At 52.9% G+C, this 15,613-nt stretch overlaps 1 protein-coding gene across 2 annotated transcripts; it reads right to left on the bottom strand.

Annotated features, from left to right (window-relative positions):
- Positions 1-378: 378 nt before the first annotated feature.
- On the bottom strand, positions 379-5,893 carry IL36B (interleukin 36 beta). Of its 2 annotated transcripts, XM_079110081.1 has the most exons (6): positions 5,720-5,893; positions 5,256-5,442; positions 4,750-4,887; positions 4,150-4,257; positions 1,881-2,020; positions 379-966 (listed from the first exon to the last, which is right to left on the bottom strand). In XM_079110081.1, the coding sequence occupies exons 2-6, from the start codon at positions 5,284-5,286 to the stop codon at positions 757-759; spliced, it is 627 nt and encodes a 208-aa protein (XP_078966207.1). In that variant the 5' UTR covers positions 5,287-5,442; positions 5,720-5,893; the 3' UTR covers positions 379-756. The 2 variants fall into 2 exon arrangements, with proteins under 2 accessions (XP_078966207.1, XP_078966208.1); XM_079110082.1 differs by lacking the exon at positions 5,256-5,442.
- Positions 5,894-15,613: the final 9,720 nt, after the last annotated feature.

The raw sequence follows: 15,613 nt of genomic DNA, 5'->3' as shown, positions 1-15,613 counted from the left end.
TCATCTAATTTTTTCAATTTATCTTTTGAGACTATAAACATTGTTTATATTATAACAATGTTTATAATGTAAACATGTTAATGTTTATATAATATATAATAATATTATTATAACAATGTTTATATAACATGTTAATATAAACATGTTATGTTTAATGTAATAAAACATGTCATAATGTAAACATGTTAATGTTTATATAATATATAATAATATTATTATAACAATGTTTATATACCATGTTAATATAAACATGGTATATAAACATTGTTTATATTAAATGTCTATAATATAATGTTGATATTATAACATGATATGTTTATATTGTAACATAAACATAATGTTTATATTATATAATGTATTAGATAAACATGCATAAAATCAATGCACGACATTCTTTCATTGATGACATTTACTGATGGCATTTATTGACAGGCCAGGGTTGGCAGAGGAAGAGAATGGAGGGTGTCCTGCAGGAAGCACGTGGGGTTGACTTTGCTGGACGTGGCAGCTCAGTGGACAGTGGGCTGAGCAAGAACAAAAAGTGACTCTGAGGTGCGGGGATGGTGCTCAGGTGAGGGCCATGGGGGGGGAGATGTTTCGGGGGAGGCAGAAGGAGGTGTGCCGTGGATGGGCGGGACCGTGGGTGACCTCGGAGGGGACGGTGACCTCATCAGATGGCACTGTAGTTTAAACAGAAGAATCTCTGACAGCTTGACCCTCTATCCTGAAATCTGTCACTCACAGACCAGGCTGGATTTAATTCTCAGGATCTAAATAGAAGTTTGTGTTACCGACGCCCCTCTCCTGGGTGAGCGTTATGGGCTGTCTTGCTATGGGAGACGTGGCTATGAACCAGCCGGGGTAGGAGACGGACTGAAAGGCGGAGGTGGAGCCCTCCAGGCTGTGGAAGAAGAGAAATGGCTTCCGAGCTTTGGCCTCCGCATACAGTTCCATGATATTGACCTCCTGGGGGCAAAAAAGAGGCTCATGAGTGAGGACTGCGAGGGGGCAGCGAAGCTAACTCAGCCCATGTCACAGCAGGGAGGGTCAGAAGCTAGGGTGTGGTGGCCTATAATCCCAGCAACTCGGGCAGCTGAGGAAGGAGGGCAGGTTCGGGGCCAGCCTCAGCAACTCAGTGAGGCTCTAAGCAACTTAGTGAGACCCTGTCTCAAAATAAATAATAATAAAAAAGGGCTGGGGGTGTAACTCAGTGGTAATGTCTGGATTCAGTTCCCAGGGGTGGGTAAGACTCCAGGCTGTCAAAATATGGACCTGGCAGTTTCCAATCGCCTGGCTCCATGGCACAGGTGCTACTGGTTCTCTGAGGCACTGGTGCCGCCCCGGAACAGAGGGAGGTGTGACCTCTTTCTCGGGAGCCCCTGGCGTGCACTCATCTGCAGGTCTGGGCCAGCCTCCTTGGAGTCCCACCTCCCAGCGGGTCTATACCTTACGCTTTCCATCATTAGCAGAGGACTGGCTTCGTAACTACCAATCTTCCTTTTGGTATGTGGATAGAAACACACCCCACAAAATCCAGATTAACACTCTTCGCCTGTCAACAGTGGTGGTCTTTGCTTCGTGGGAGCCTCCCATTGCCTTGGGGGGTTTCTAGGAGGCAGTGAATCGGGGTGGAGATGGAGGAGCCCTTGCCTTTGCAGGAACACCCCTGTGCGTGGATTCTCTGGCTTTCAGAGGATCCGCGCTCTGCATTGACACGTGTGTTGTACCATTCCAATGGCAGCACTGACGGACGTGGGGGCCAGCCAGGTCAGATGGCCTTCCTTATGTGGAGTAACCCAGGGTTGCAAAAACATCGTTTCACTTTGTCACACGTTAAGATAAAGCCCATTTGCCATGCTTCTCTCGTCCGCACGACTCACCTTCAGCTGCAGTGTGGGCTGGCCCTCAACTTCTGCACAGGAGAAACTGAGGTCTTTGCCCTTGATTCCCAGGAAAACCAGGTTGCCTTTGTCTTCATCGTGGAATTCGATGTCTCTGCACGCTATTAGGGTCAGAGTGACTGGAGACACAGGACGAATGGAGAACGATCAGGCTCTAAGTAGAGGCAGGTCCAGGCCTCTGGTCTCACACTCAGGAGGCTGACGGGGAATACTGAGCATCGGGGACTTCCCTAGATGGCTCCTCCCATTAGCCACAGGGCAGATTCCTTGATTGCTTTTCTGAAACTCATTTCCCTTTTCTTCCTTAATATCAGAACCCAATCATGCACCAGGGCACGGTGCTTCCCAAAATGAAAAATAAAATTCCCCACCCCACCCACTGGCAGGTGAATGTGGCCACACACTTAGGCTGTGGCCCAGGAGCAGAAGTAGAGATACTCTGGGGGATTTCTAAGAAGGCTCCCTGAACGGAGTTGACTTGGCTCCTTCCTAACACCCTGCGGCACCCTCCCCTCCCCCACCCATGCCTGTTTTGGGGAAAGTGACCCAAACCAACACAGTGAGACCAGATTTAGACAGAGGAATCAGGAAAGACCTCTCTGCCAAGGTGGGAGTCAAAGCAAGGCCTTAAAGCTAAGGGAAGACGTTTCATGAAGGGAAAGAACTGGGCAGTGGAGGGGCTTTGAGCAGACGGGAGCAGACGGAAAGGAAAGTTTCAAGTTTTTATGTGGAAAAAGCTTTCAGGCTCAAGGCTCTCGAAGCAGACAGTGCCCCGAGGCCTGTCCCCCCTGCACCCCACCACGGACACAAACGCAGGGGCAGGGCCTGCTCAGTTCACATAGTAAGAAGGTCCCCTCTGATCTGTGGAGACTGGATTGGAGGTCCCACGGATGAGGTGGGAAGGCGGGCAGTGAGAGAAGAGGTGCTAGTCCAGGCCAGAGATGACACTGCCCTAGGAATGAAGCGTACTGTGCACCTCGCGGACCTCACGGGCGGGTGGAGGAGGTGTGGGGAAGGGCAGGAATCAAGGGAGCCTCCTGGATTTCTGGCCCGAGCCAACGGGGGAGAGGGCAGGGCTGCTGACGGGGACCCTACCTTCTGGCCCGAGCCAGCGGGGCAGAGGGCAGGGCTGCTGACGGGGACCCTACCTTCTGGCCCGAGGCAACGGGGCAGAGGGCAGGGCTACTGATGGGGACCTACCTTTTTGAGGAGACAGACCTTGCAGCTCCCCTGGGGCACGCAAAGTGAGAGCTGCCAGAGAGGACACCGTGAATGGTGCAGAGATCCGTGGCCAGAGCACAAATGGCAGGGATGAGGACAGAAGCCACGCACCCCAGCGCAAGACCAGCTCCCCACCCCAGGGCCCGCGGGATCGCAGACTGGGCCTGCAGCACCCCATCATTTGGAGGTTTCAGGGAGCAAGTAGTCATAAAGATACACCCCAAAGAGGAGTCAGCGGTCCCCAGGACCTGGAGGCCTCTTCCCGAAGAAGGCGGAGGGTCAAGGAGAGTAATCGGCAATGCTCAGTACAGCTGAGGGGCCAGCCAGCGTGGCCTCTGAGAAGAGTCCCTTTGGGTGTCGGCATTTGAAGATGCACTTGGAAAGGGAACCCTAAGGGAGAGAAGAGAGCAGTGTAGAAGTCCGACGGTTCTGATGCCAACGTGAAGTGCAGACAGTGGTGTGGCCAGCTGTCCCGTGAAGCGTGGCTGTGCCGGGCACAGGGAAATGGAAGAGCAATCGGAAGAGGAAGTGAGGATCAAGAGCAGGTGCTAGGACTGGAGCGTGTCTGTCCGCAATGGAAATGAGCCAGTAGACAGTGGTGGGGTACCGGCTTGGAGAGGAGCTCCGTCAACGCCAGAGCCCTGGGGCAAGGGACAGGAGCGGAGGGGGACTGGCTTGAAGGAAGGAAGGAACATCCCCGTTATTAGAAGAGATGATGCCAAATTAGAAAAGTGTGCCAATCTGATGATGGAAAGATGCGGAAGTTTGAATCTAAGGACGCAGGGAGTAATGATTGGAATTTAAAGGAGAGAAACTCCAAGGAGTAGGTCAGCCATTGTCTGAAAGGACAACCCCCTATGAATCTGAAGACAGGTTCTTCAGGTGCCAACCCCTCCTAGGTACGGGTTTTCCTTTCCTGTCCTTCCTCTGGACGTTGGGCTGGTGCCCAGAAGTGGACGAGGACCAGGGCCCGCCTCCTGGAACGGGTGTCCCTTCAAGAGCAAGTGTGGATTCAGATGCCACTCACCAGGCTGGACACTGTTGCTCGAAGGAGCAGCTATCAAAACGCCTCCACTCAGAACCCACACCATCTGCTGGGAATCACGAATGGAGTAGGATCTGGGGATTTCCTGCACTGCCGGAAGACAAATCACAGAACACGATGCTGTTATGCTAACGGTAGGACGCCAGCTGCACCCTGGCAGCCCTGGCTCCTGAGTTCTGGGACGGCTTACTGTCTGAGAAGAGGGGGAAAGAAAAGGGAAGCCGGCTGGGGCTGGTTTGTGGATCAAAGCACCGGAAAAGATCTAAACATATTCATGGGTTTGAGAGAGTGTCAAGATCTGCCTCTCTCTCCTGGGGTTATCTTTTGTGACTAGTCTGTGGGTAGTTACAAAAACAAAAACTAATTCGTCATCAGTTCTTTGGTTTCTTTCCCCCTTTATTCTCTTAGTTAAAATAAACAAGCAATTCTAAGCACAGACAATGAGAGCTAAATGCTCTGAGAGTTTCGACTGCAGATTTCTGAGCATTTTAGCCAGAGTAGATGCATTTGCAGTTGAGCGAATGCTGGGGGCCCTTACATCCTGCCTCTGTGAGTCTGGTTGGTCCCTGGCTCGCCACTTACACTCTGGGGTGATCTTGTAGGCTTCGGACCTGTCCATGTTGGGGACAAGCATGTGAGGAGGGGGAGGGCAGCCTGTCTGCAGCTGCGCGATGTGAGGAGGAGAGGAGGAAGACATGTCCCCTGCTTCTCTCGTCGCACCTGGAACATGGCAAAATTGCTTTAGAGAGAGCGTCCCCGAGTCCCTGTCCCACATACGCATTTGAAAGCCAGAGTGGGGAGAGCTTATTGTGAGGTCAGCAAATCCTGATTGGAAGCCCCCACCCCTGTGAGGGCAGGGCAACCCTGCTTCTCCAGGCCGTGATGCTGGAGGACTATCTGGGAGCGTTAGGAGGGTCCAGAGCATCGCCCCAGATATCTTCTGTGCAGCGAGGCTCTGGCCTAGAGGAGGGAAGAGAGCACGTGCTGTCTTCAGTCCAGTCCTCACAAGGCTGGTGAGTGGCCACCTCTGCCAAGTTTGAGGGGGACCCTCCTGAGCGACTGGCAGCCGGTGAGCCTCTTGGCCTCACCTTCCTCTGCTCTTCTTCCAAAGAGGGCCATCCACGGCCACACCAGGCATTTTGATGCTCAAGGGACATCTGCTTCTGGTGAGGGCACCAGAGGGGTTCCCTGAGGATCACAGACTCCTCACAATGAGAACCAGTCCTCCTCAGCGTTCTGTCTCGAGACCCCCAGGGCCTGACGCCATAGTTATTCCTAAACAGGGAACAAGCAAATCAGCAGCCTCGCTCTTGGACGCAGCGCCGGGTCCTCTGGCACCCTGCACTTGGGCCTGGGAGCCCACAAGCACCTCCAGGGTAGCCAGAGTGCTGAGAGAAGGTTCTCCACGCCTGGCTTCTGAGCAGCAGAAGCGGCCTTTGCCCAGAGGTATTCTTGGTCCTGGCTGCGAAATCAGGGCTCCAGCCGCGTCTGAGGTTGGAGGAAGCTGGGCCAGGAGCCCTGGGCTTTTCCACTGAGCAAGAGGGAATCTTACCTCCTGGTCCGGGGCCTCCCACTCTGGCAAGGGAGCTGGGCTGGCACAGAGGTCCTGAGAGGCTTTGGGTGATTGGCCGGGAACCAGCACGGGCGTGACAGGCCTGGCTCCTTGAAAAACAAGCGCAGAGCAAACTCGGGTAACCAGGAGTGAGGAAGCCAGGTGAAGCCGGACGCAGACTGAGGGAGGAGAGCATCTTTTCCAGAGGGCCTTGGGTCAGGGGTGTGGCTCCTGGACTCACTGAGTAGCATGAGGCCACCGCCCTGTCACAGCCTCCTCTCAGGAGATTTATGTACGAGCGTGACACTATGTGGATACCAAGAGCTGATTCTGTGACTGAGTGTTAGAGCTTTAGCTGGGTGGTCTTTTAAACCTCTCAATAACCGTGAGGGGCCATTGATCTTTATTTTTCATATAAGAAAACACTTCCCCCAAGTCACAGGGCGACTGAGAAACCTAGCAAGACGGAGGCCCGTTTCCCGGTGCTCAGGCTCTCCGGGACCTGCTTCCTCTGGGTCTCCGTCCCCCGCCCTATGTGCTAGCCAAACACAAGATGGTCCTGTGGTCACTGTCAATACGGAGACCAGTGATGGGACCAGGGGAGGAGGCTCGCATGGTAGCATTAGGGGACAGACAGACGAGGACGGTGGGAACACAAGGTGAAGAGAAAGTCTGTAAAATGGCCCGCTGTGCTGACCCCACACGCTTTGTTTACTAAAAAGGGATTTGCCCGCAGCCTTGCCTGGCCTAAGCGCAGAGGCCGAGGCTCCTTCCTACCTCTAAACTACCTCTAACTGCAAGGACATGCCGACCGGAAATATCACCCGTGGAGGAGCCCAAGCAGTCTGAGGGGGAGACTTCCGAGGCCCTTTACACAGACCAGATTCTGGAAGCTCAGGATAGTTCCTCCCAAACACGAAGTCTGTAAGAAAGCACGGTTAAGAATCCAAGTGGGATTGGTCAGCGTGGGCCAAGGTGACCTGGAGCTGCCATGGACTTGAAAGTCTGATGTCACCAGTCAGAAGTCAAGAGGTGGACCTAGGCGGGACTCTCCGGAAACTTCTCTGGGATCCCTAAGAAAACTGGAGTGCAAGAAAAGCAGGATGTCCCTCTCCTCTCTGAGAGGACCCACTCCCTTCCTCTTCCTAGTCCTTCAGTGAACTCATGCCTGTCACTCTGAGCGACAGGTCTGAACTCTTTCTGACTCGGTCACGTGGGTCGCAGACGAAGGGGGGTGGTCTTTGCTTTGCCTCAGTTTCCTGGAGGGCGCCAGCTCTGTGACCACAAGAAAGTCTTGGAATTTAGCTGGTGGTTCCTGAACTCTGAATCAAGGCTCGGAGGCAGCCTGAAGGTGGCAATGAGAGGAACTCATCACTCCTGAGACACAGAACTAAACAGGTCCGCCCTGAACATTAAAAAACCCTATTCCTTGTGAGGTGGCGGGGTGGGGCAAAGGGCTGTCAGCGTAGGGAATGAACGCCTGGGTCAGGGGACGGGGATGATTCCAGAGGGGCAGGACACCCCCACTCCCGTGGCCCCTCCTGTGCTGAGGAGTCTGCAGCGCCCTCTGTTCCATCCTTTAAACAGAGCTTTCTGCTCTGGCCTCCGAGATTCTGGATTTCAGTCTTCAACGATGCGGGGAGGGGGGCACCGGGACCCATCCTGAACAACGGTATCATCTGTGCCAAAATTTGCTGCCACGCGGCTCCCGGCGACTCCTTGGGGCTCCACTCTCTGAATCCCCCATTACCTCTCTTCCTGGGAATGGGGCAACAACCCCCAATGCTAGCCCGGCATCTTTCTTACCCCCTAGAACTAAATGTCCACCCTGCGGAGACGGGATCAGGAACACCCTCCCTGCTCGGATCCCCTTGGCTGCACCTCGCCCCAGGGAGCACTGGCGGAGCAGGGGTGCCCACGGGCCCTCCAACTCCCTGGCTCTGCCCCACGGGGCTCCTGCCGATCCCCCCAGGTTGCTCCGATGGGGGCCTGGGAGGTGTACCGGTACTTCCTGCGGAAGCGTCCTTCCTGTCCTTCTTCAAGGCACCCCTCTACTTTCCGTCTCTGCAGGGTGTGGAGGCCACTCTGAGGTGCTCCCGCCCCCGCCCCAATTCAGCCATTTCCCCAAGGGTGCCGGGTATTTAGGCATCACTGTGAATGGACTCCGTCTTTAGTCTTGGGTGCATCTGAGGTGCCTGAGATGTGAGAGGTGGAACCGGAGAAGCACGTGGCCGAGGCCCAATGACTTTCCATGACTGACGCCGGTCCTTCTGCACATCGAACCTGAGGACTTGTGAATTCTGACTCTTTCCAGGCCAGACAGTGGAACGGATATGGTTCTCTCCAACTCTTTGGAAAGCTTTCGTCCCTAGCTTCAGGGGGGATCCCAACAGCATCACAAAGGGTGGAAGAGAAATCGGAAATGAGCTGTTGTGGCCCTTATTTTACGACAAGGTGGGGTCGTGTTATCGGAAGTTAGTCTTACTCATTGAGGACGCCCAAGCCCTGGGGGACCAAAATCGTTATTTAAAGGTATAAATAATAAGGCAGTATAATAGGTAAAATGGAATCATAAAAGATGCTAATTTGGGAGAAGGAAGAAGAGAATAAGAGAAATAAAGAATACGTAGAATAAATAGAAAGCCGTGGAATGATAGACACCCAGTTGTATCATCACTCACATGTAAATGCTGTAAACACACCAGTTACAAGACTGGGATTTCCAGATGGGCTAATGCAAGATCTAATTATATAGTGTCTAATTACACAGTCATTATGTAAAGACAATGACAGTTTGAAGGTAAGGAGACGGAGAAAGGCATCCCATGCATATGCAAAGCAAAGGAGCCCCGGAGTGGTTCTATTAGTGCCAGACACAGCAGATTTAAAGACGAGGAGATGATCGGGAAGGAAGAGGAACACCACTAATGACAAAGGCTCAGCCCTCCAGAAACACACAAACGGTCTCAAGTGTGCGCTCCTAACAACGGAGCTTCAAAGGACCTGTGTCAAAACCTCGGTAGGACTAACAGGAGAAGCAGACGCATGTCCAGGTTTTGCTGGTGAGTTCAACACTCCTTTCTCCATAACAGATAGAACGAGTAGGCAGAATAGCAACCTCAGAAGGCACAGGACAGAGAAGAGCTGGACAAAGCTGTGAGCTACTGGGTCTCACTGACAACACCCCATCACAAGAGCAGGAGTACCACACGACTCAGCACGTCCACCTCTGGGTGTGCACTAGAGAGAACCAGAAGCAGAGACCTGAAGAGTTACTTGCACACCAACAGCTATAGCTGCATTACTCACAGTAGCCAGAGGGTGGAACCAACCTCAATGCGTTCACTGCCTGGTAAAAGGATAAAGAAAATGTAGCTTATACATATATTGGAATATTATTTACCCTTGAAGAAGAATAAAGTTCTGATACAAGCTACAACATGAGAACATTAAGTGAAATAAGCCAGTCACAAATTAGGACGAGTGCTGTGAGGTTCCACTTGGTACCCAGGGGAGTCAAATTCATGGACATGGGAAGGAGGGTGGCTGACAGGGCCTGGGCTGCAGGCAGTGGGAGTCATTGTTTAGGAAGCACAGAGTTTCAGTTTTGGGAGGTGAGAAGAGTTCTGGAGATGGCCCACTGGTCTGAATCAAGCCCCCGAGCAGTACACTGAAACGAGGTTAAAATGGTAACTTTTATCTTACCGATATTTTCCTGCAATTGAAAATAATAATTAAAAACCTATCAAAAAAGACAAATGTACAGACACTTATATAATAAAGAGAGGATCCTAGCTTCACAAAAGCCCCTGTTTTTGAGGCACTCTTGAGGGGGATGATGCCCCTCGGTGCCGCGCCCCGCGGAGCCTAGGGAAGCGCGGCCTCCTGGGCATCTGGGTGCAGCGGAGGCTCCCAGTCTGCGTCTGCTGCGAGGCTCGCTGCCTGGGCCAGCCGTGCCGGACCCCGTGAGCGAGGCGGAGAAGCAGGGGGGAAGCCCGTGCCCGGACTGGTCCTGTGATGTGGAAGCAGCTCCTCTGGTCCAGCCGGGTGGGGGCTGCCTTGCGCCGTCCCTGCTGGTGCCCTGCTGGTCCCTGCGGCCGGCACAGGAGCCCTCGCCCCGCTGCCCCCTTGGCTCTCCCCCACTTGGGCTTGTTTCTAATCCGTGTTCGTCTCCTCCTTCAGTGGCCGCCCCACACCCCAGGGCGGGGGTCAGGCTCTGCAGCCTCTGGGGCAGGGGCAGGCCAGGCACCTGGGCCAGCTCTGGAGGGCCTCCCCGGACCTCAGGGAGGGAGGCTGCGGTGGCCGTGGCCCTGCCCTCGGTGACTCAGCCAGGAGAAACTGCCCGTGGGTGCGGCGTGCGCGGGGCCCCACCCGCTCTCCCAGGTCCAGCCTGTAGAACTGGCCACGTCGACGCCCCGGCCTCCGCGTCCACCCCTGCCGCCCCCGCCCCCCCCCCCGGGGGGCTGAAGGTGCCACGGGGCCACACAGCAAGCAAGCGACAAACCAGGGGAAGTGCCGCCGCCCGGCCCTCCAGCCCGGCCCCGCCCCCCGGGTGGCCCCCACGTTACCCCGTGACTGGCTGGAGGACAGTCAGGCTGAAGGGAGGCCCGCTCCTGCGGCTGGCTCCCAGAGGTGCTCTGCACGTGGCCATTGTCTCCGCGCCCGCTGGGGCCCTCCTGGTGCTCCATGCTAGTAAAGGTCACCCCAGGAAGTCAGGAGGCCCCATCTCAGCATACGGCGCTGGGCCGCCCTGGGCTGGCTCTGCTGCTGCTGTCGTCTTCCCTTTCAAGGGCCCCCTGGTCCTTCCTGCAAACCGTCCTGCTCTGGCTCCACCCTCCGTCCCTTGTATCTGTAAGCAAGTCGCAGTTTCCACCTGGGGCCGGGTTTTGAACTGCCAGAGAACCCTCGTGCCCCCTGTACTGTGGCCCCAGGAGGCTCTTCCCGTCTCTAAGCCTCTTTGGCCTAATTTTAAATGGGAATATAAGTTGCACTTACCTGTGGGACTGATGTGACAATAAGATGGGACAAAAGCCACATTGATTCTGACACGATGACAGAGTAGCAGAAGTTCACCATCCTTGTCAGACACGAAAGCCCCACAGCAGATCCCGCAGTGATGGAGGCCTTCCCTGCCTGGGGCCAGGGCACCTGCCCCAGCGCCTCAGGTCTCCAGCCACCTGGGACTCAAACCAGAGAGCACTTGCCCCACTGTGTTCTCAGGGTCTCACATACCCCAAGAGGGACGAGAGGCGGGGACGCAGGGGTCAAAAAACAGGTGACAGGGGTTGTCCACCTGCTGACCTGCCCTTCACGGCCTCAGCCCATACAGCTGTCACCACTCCCCAGTGACAGGGCTGAAACCTTCCTCTGCACAGGGAGCCAGAAACAAGTAGGACAACATCAGCTCAGAGTGACGAAGCAAATTTCCCAGGGTCATGAAGATGGTGGTGAAGATGGTGGTGGTGATGGTAGGTGTGATGAGGACCGTGGTCATGGTGGTGATGGTGAGAAGGATGATGGTGTTGAGTAGAGGCGACGAAGATGGTGGTGATGATGGAGATGATGATGAAGGTGGTGAAGATGGTGGTGATGATGGAGATGATGATGATGGTGGTGAAGATGGTGGTGATGATGGAGATGATGATGATGGTGGTGATGATGGTGGTGATGATGGAGATGATGATGATGGTGGTGATGATGGAGATGATGATGATGGTGGTGGTGATGATGGTGTTAGATGGTGGTTGTGATGGAGATGATGATGAAGGTGGTGAAGATGGTGGTGATGATGGAGATGATGATGAAGGTGGTGAAGATGGTGGTGATGATGGAGATGATGATGAAGGTGGTGAAGATGGTGGTGATGATGGAGATGATGATGATGGTGGTGAAGATGGTGGTAAATGATGATGGTGATGGATAGTGGTGGTGAAGACAGTGTGTGAAGATGATGGTGATGGTGTTGGATAGTGGTGATGATGATGGTGGTGACAATGATGGTGGCGATGGATGTGGTGGTGATGGATGGTGGTGATGGTGGTGGTGATGGATGTGGTGGTGATGATGGTGGTGACAATGATGGTGGTGATGATGGTGTTAGATGGTGGTGGTGATGGATGGTGGCGATGGATGTGGTGGTGATCATGATACAGCGGACAGGTGAGCACCTACCGTGTGCTAGCATAGTTCTAAACGCTTCACGTATATTAACTCGTTCAGTCCTCATAACAGTAGTGACGTTTCTCCCCCTTTTACAAATGAAAACTCCAAAACCAGAAGCTTCAGTAATTGACCAAAGATGCATACTGGGTAGCAACAGTCTCGACCACAGCTCGGCAGACTCTTACTGTAAATGTGAGCTTCATTTATAAACCAAGCAGCGGGTCGTGGCCCATAGGCCAGTCTTTGCCAATCCATGGTCTTAAGTGTTCAGGGAAAAAATGAGGGTCACAAGCATCAGAGCTTTCCGGGGATGGAATAATAATTATAGGGACAACAATAGTCATCATGAACGAAATGTCGGACAGCTCCTGGGCTGCTTAAGTGTGGAATGGTGGGCGTGCAATTCAGCAGCCATTTACTGAAGAGGTACTGTGCACCAACACCACCGAAGAGCCAGGCAGTAGTAATAAGCACTGTACGCTGGGAGAAGCATATGGTCTGCTAAGTGGTGAGTCCCAGGGAGAAATGAAGCATGGTGGAGGATGTGGGAGCGGGAGATGGAAGCAGAAAGGGGTGAGCGTGGGCCTCAGCAAGAGGGCATCCTGGCAAAGGCTAGTGAGGTGCTTGTGGGCATAATGGTGAACAACTTCCCAGCGGGAGGAGAGCCAGTGTGAAGGCCTCAGAGGAGGACCATGCGGGCTTGTTAGAGGAAGAGCAAGAGTCCACTTGGCTCTTGGTCCCCTTAACGGGAAGGAGGAGGCTGGAAGTCAAAGGGAGCCCATGGCGTAGGGCCTCGGAGACTCGCCTTTCACTCACAGAGGTGTGGGGACCAGAGGAGTGACCCGTCTGACTCAGGCAGCAAAAGGGTCACCCTGAGTGCCGTGTCTTATCTTGGGGTCAATAGCTTTGGACTCAGGTTTCCCGACTCAGTTCTGACTCGAATACTGATAAGTGATCAAGTTTCGGGCCTGATTTCCCATCCAAAGAGCAGAAATAATAGTGGTCATCACACAGGCGACTCTAAATGTGCAATGAAAACAGTCAGGCAAACCACCATACTTAATTCCAGGGGCATGGTGAGCCCTGGGGGAGGACTGGTCATTTTAATGGCCATTAAATCGGTTTCCATAGGGACAGTGTCCCCTCTTCAGTCATGAGTGGTAAGGGGCTTACACTTACCTGAAGTCCTCGTCTCCTCCTCCTCCAGGGCTCTGCACACCTCCCACACACGGGCATGAGTCACCGGGGGACATAGTCCCTCTGCGGGCTGTGACATTTCTGGGGCGTATAAAGACCACAAAGAAGTGAGGAGTTTGCTGAGAAGGGAGGGGGCCCACTCCAGACTGTGAAGCCCCAGGGACCAGGTGCTGTGGGGCTCCCAGTGCCGAACACACCGTTCCAATCCCAGCAACGGAAACGAGAAACACCAGTGATTTCACACAGGCCCTGGGGGTGGGAGGGCGGCCTCAGGTGGGGTCCTCCCAGGGGCAGGCGGGCTTCAGCGGGGGCTGTAATATCCTAGGCTTGCGGGGGTGGAGGGTCTGCAGCCCAGATCGCTGGCTCCCAGGATGCTGGCAGGAACCGTCATCCATCCCTCACCACCTGGGTCCCTTAGGGCCACATGAGTGACCATCACAGGGCCACTGGCTTCCCCTGGGTGAACCACTCAGGGAAGAGCAAGGTGAGCTCGCTTAGATGTGACACAGTCTTCCCACCAGGTAACGCATTCATCAGGAGCAAGTCACCAAGGGCGGGCCACCATCAAGGGAAGGAGTGAGGGGCTACCCGCTCTAGGGTATGTGGATTCAGGGCAGAATAGCATGGTCCTTAGGTAGAGGCAAAGTTTAAATTCCCCAAATTCAAAATTTTACTCTTATACAAATATACAGTGAGCAGGAGTAAAAGGTTTACTGTTGTTAATAAGTGAGGGAGTCAGGATGAGAAAGCTGATTATCCAAGGATGGTTCAAGAAACAATGGTTTTAGTATCTTTGGGAAAGAAATGCTGGAATAGCTTGGCTCAGTTACATTTAAAAGAAATTGTTGCTCTTGAATTTCCTTTTTCTATCAGATAAAAATAACTTGGAATTTATCAGTCTTCTCTTAGTTCACATCTAACTTCAGAGAATCTGTGTTTCAGTTTGTTTTCTATTGCTGTAACAAAATACCTGAGACTGGGTAATTTGTAAGAGAGGTTTTTGTTTTGTTTTGTTTTTTGTTTGTTTTATTTTTAATTTTTTTGGCTTACAGTTCTGAAGATTTGGAGGTGCAAGATTGGCAGCTGCATCTGATGAGGTCTTTGTTCCTGGTGGGAACTCTGCACAGTCCCAAGGCAGCGTAGGGCACCGTATAGTAAAAAACGGTACTATTATGGTTTGGATGTGACCCCCAAAACATCAGGTGTCAGACAATGTGAGAAGGCTTAGAGCTGAAATAATTGGGTTACGAAGCCTTAACCCAATCTGAATTACTCCCCTAACAGGGGTGAACTGAGTGGTAACTGTAGCAGGTAGGGTGTGGCTGGAGGAGGTGGGGTATGTCCGGTGCTGTGCTCCCTCTCTCTGCTCCTGACCATCCTGTGAACCACCTCCCTCCACCACACTCTTCCAGCCCTGAGGAATCAAATACACTCTTCCTCCTTAAAGCTGCTCTTGTCAGGTCTTTTAGTCACAGCGACAACAAACTGACTGAAACAGTACATGCAGGGAACAGAGCCAAGCTGGTTTTATTTGCTCTCAAGGCAACTCATTATCACATGTGTGCATTAGTCCTTAAAGGATTGATCCATTCTTCTGCCTTGGTGACCTAATCCCCTCTTTTAACCACAGAGCCAAATCCCCAGTCTTTTATATTTTTATTTTGAGATACGTTCTCACTAAGTTGCTGAGGCTGGCCTTGAGCTCGCGATCCTCTTGCCTCAGCCTCCTGAGCTGCTGGAATTATAGGCTTTGTTCCGAACTGGGAAGAGCTCTCTCGGAAGAGCTGGCCCCGGTGTTCAACAGGCACACGGGGTTGATTCACTGGCGCAGGCAGGCGGTACCTGGCGTTTTAGGTGAAAGAGCGTCTGTCTCTACGCTCCCTTTGCAGACAAGAACCTGTTTTCTTAAAACTGCTTTGTCTATAGCTTAACTCTGGAATTTGGTTCACGTAGTCAGCAATACTTTCTGAGTCGTTTGTCTTTGGCCACTTTATGGTACACTTAGTTATTTTGCTCAGGCAGCACCTATGTCAGGCTTATTTTTCCGAATGCCATTTATCACATTGGCAGCCTTATATGGATAAGGGGTCACTTTCTACCTTTCAATCAAGCCAACATTTATTTCTAAACCCTTTGAGGATTTTGTTGGCCCACCTGTCTGAATCCCCTTTCTTTAAAATGCATGCTTTTACCATAGACAGTTACCGATGGTGGCCGATTGTTATGCAGGGACTACTGTTAATTCAGAGCCACCTGGGGGGGTTTGTGGAGGTTCTGAAAGCACATTAACTGGCTCACAATCATCGTATTTTTGGCCAACGAGGTATTTAGGAATGATCAACTATAGCATCCTAGGTGCTTGTTGCTCACACCTAGGATGTCGTTATGCACATTAGTGTGGGAAACAAGTCTGCACCAATGGCTGCCTGCAGTGACGTGCAGTGACGCGGGAGGAAGGGTGTCCTGCGGGGTTTTGGGTGGGCGCGCACAGCAGGGCTCGCTTTAAGTCCTCGTTCGCTCTTCTGGATCCTCAGG

The sequence above is a fragment of the Sciurus vulgaris genome (genome assembly GCF_902686455.1).
Source record: "Sciurus vulgaris genome assembly, chromosome: 14".
NCBI lineage: Eukaryota > Metazoa > Chordata > Mammalia > Rodentia > Sciuridae > Sciurus > Sciurus vulgaris.
The sequence above is the reverse complement of the archived record's forward strand: the minus strand, read 5'-3'. Positions and strand labels throughout refer to the sequence as shown.

Bases quoted from the DNA above. Each gene is read 5' to 3' on its own strand.
- IL36B (XM_079110081.1), bottom strand. From the start codon at position 5,286: ATGGCCCTCTTTGGAAGAAGAGCAGAGGAAG. The intron at 4,888-5,255 runs GTGAGGCCAAGA...GCCATGTTCCAG, and splicing joins TGGAAGAAGAGCAGAGGAAG to GTGCGACGAGAGAAGCAGGG. The intron at 4,258-4,749 runs GTAAGTGGCGAG...GTCTTCCGGCAG, and splicing joins CTACAAGATCACCCCAGAGT to TGCAGGAAATCCCCAGATCC.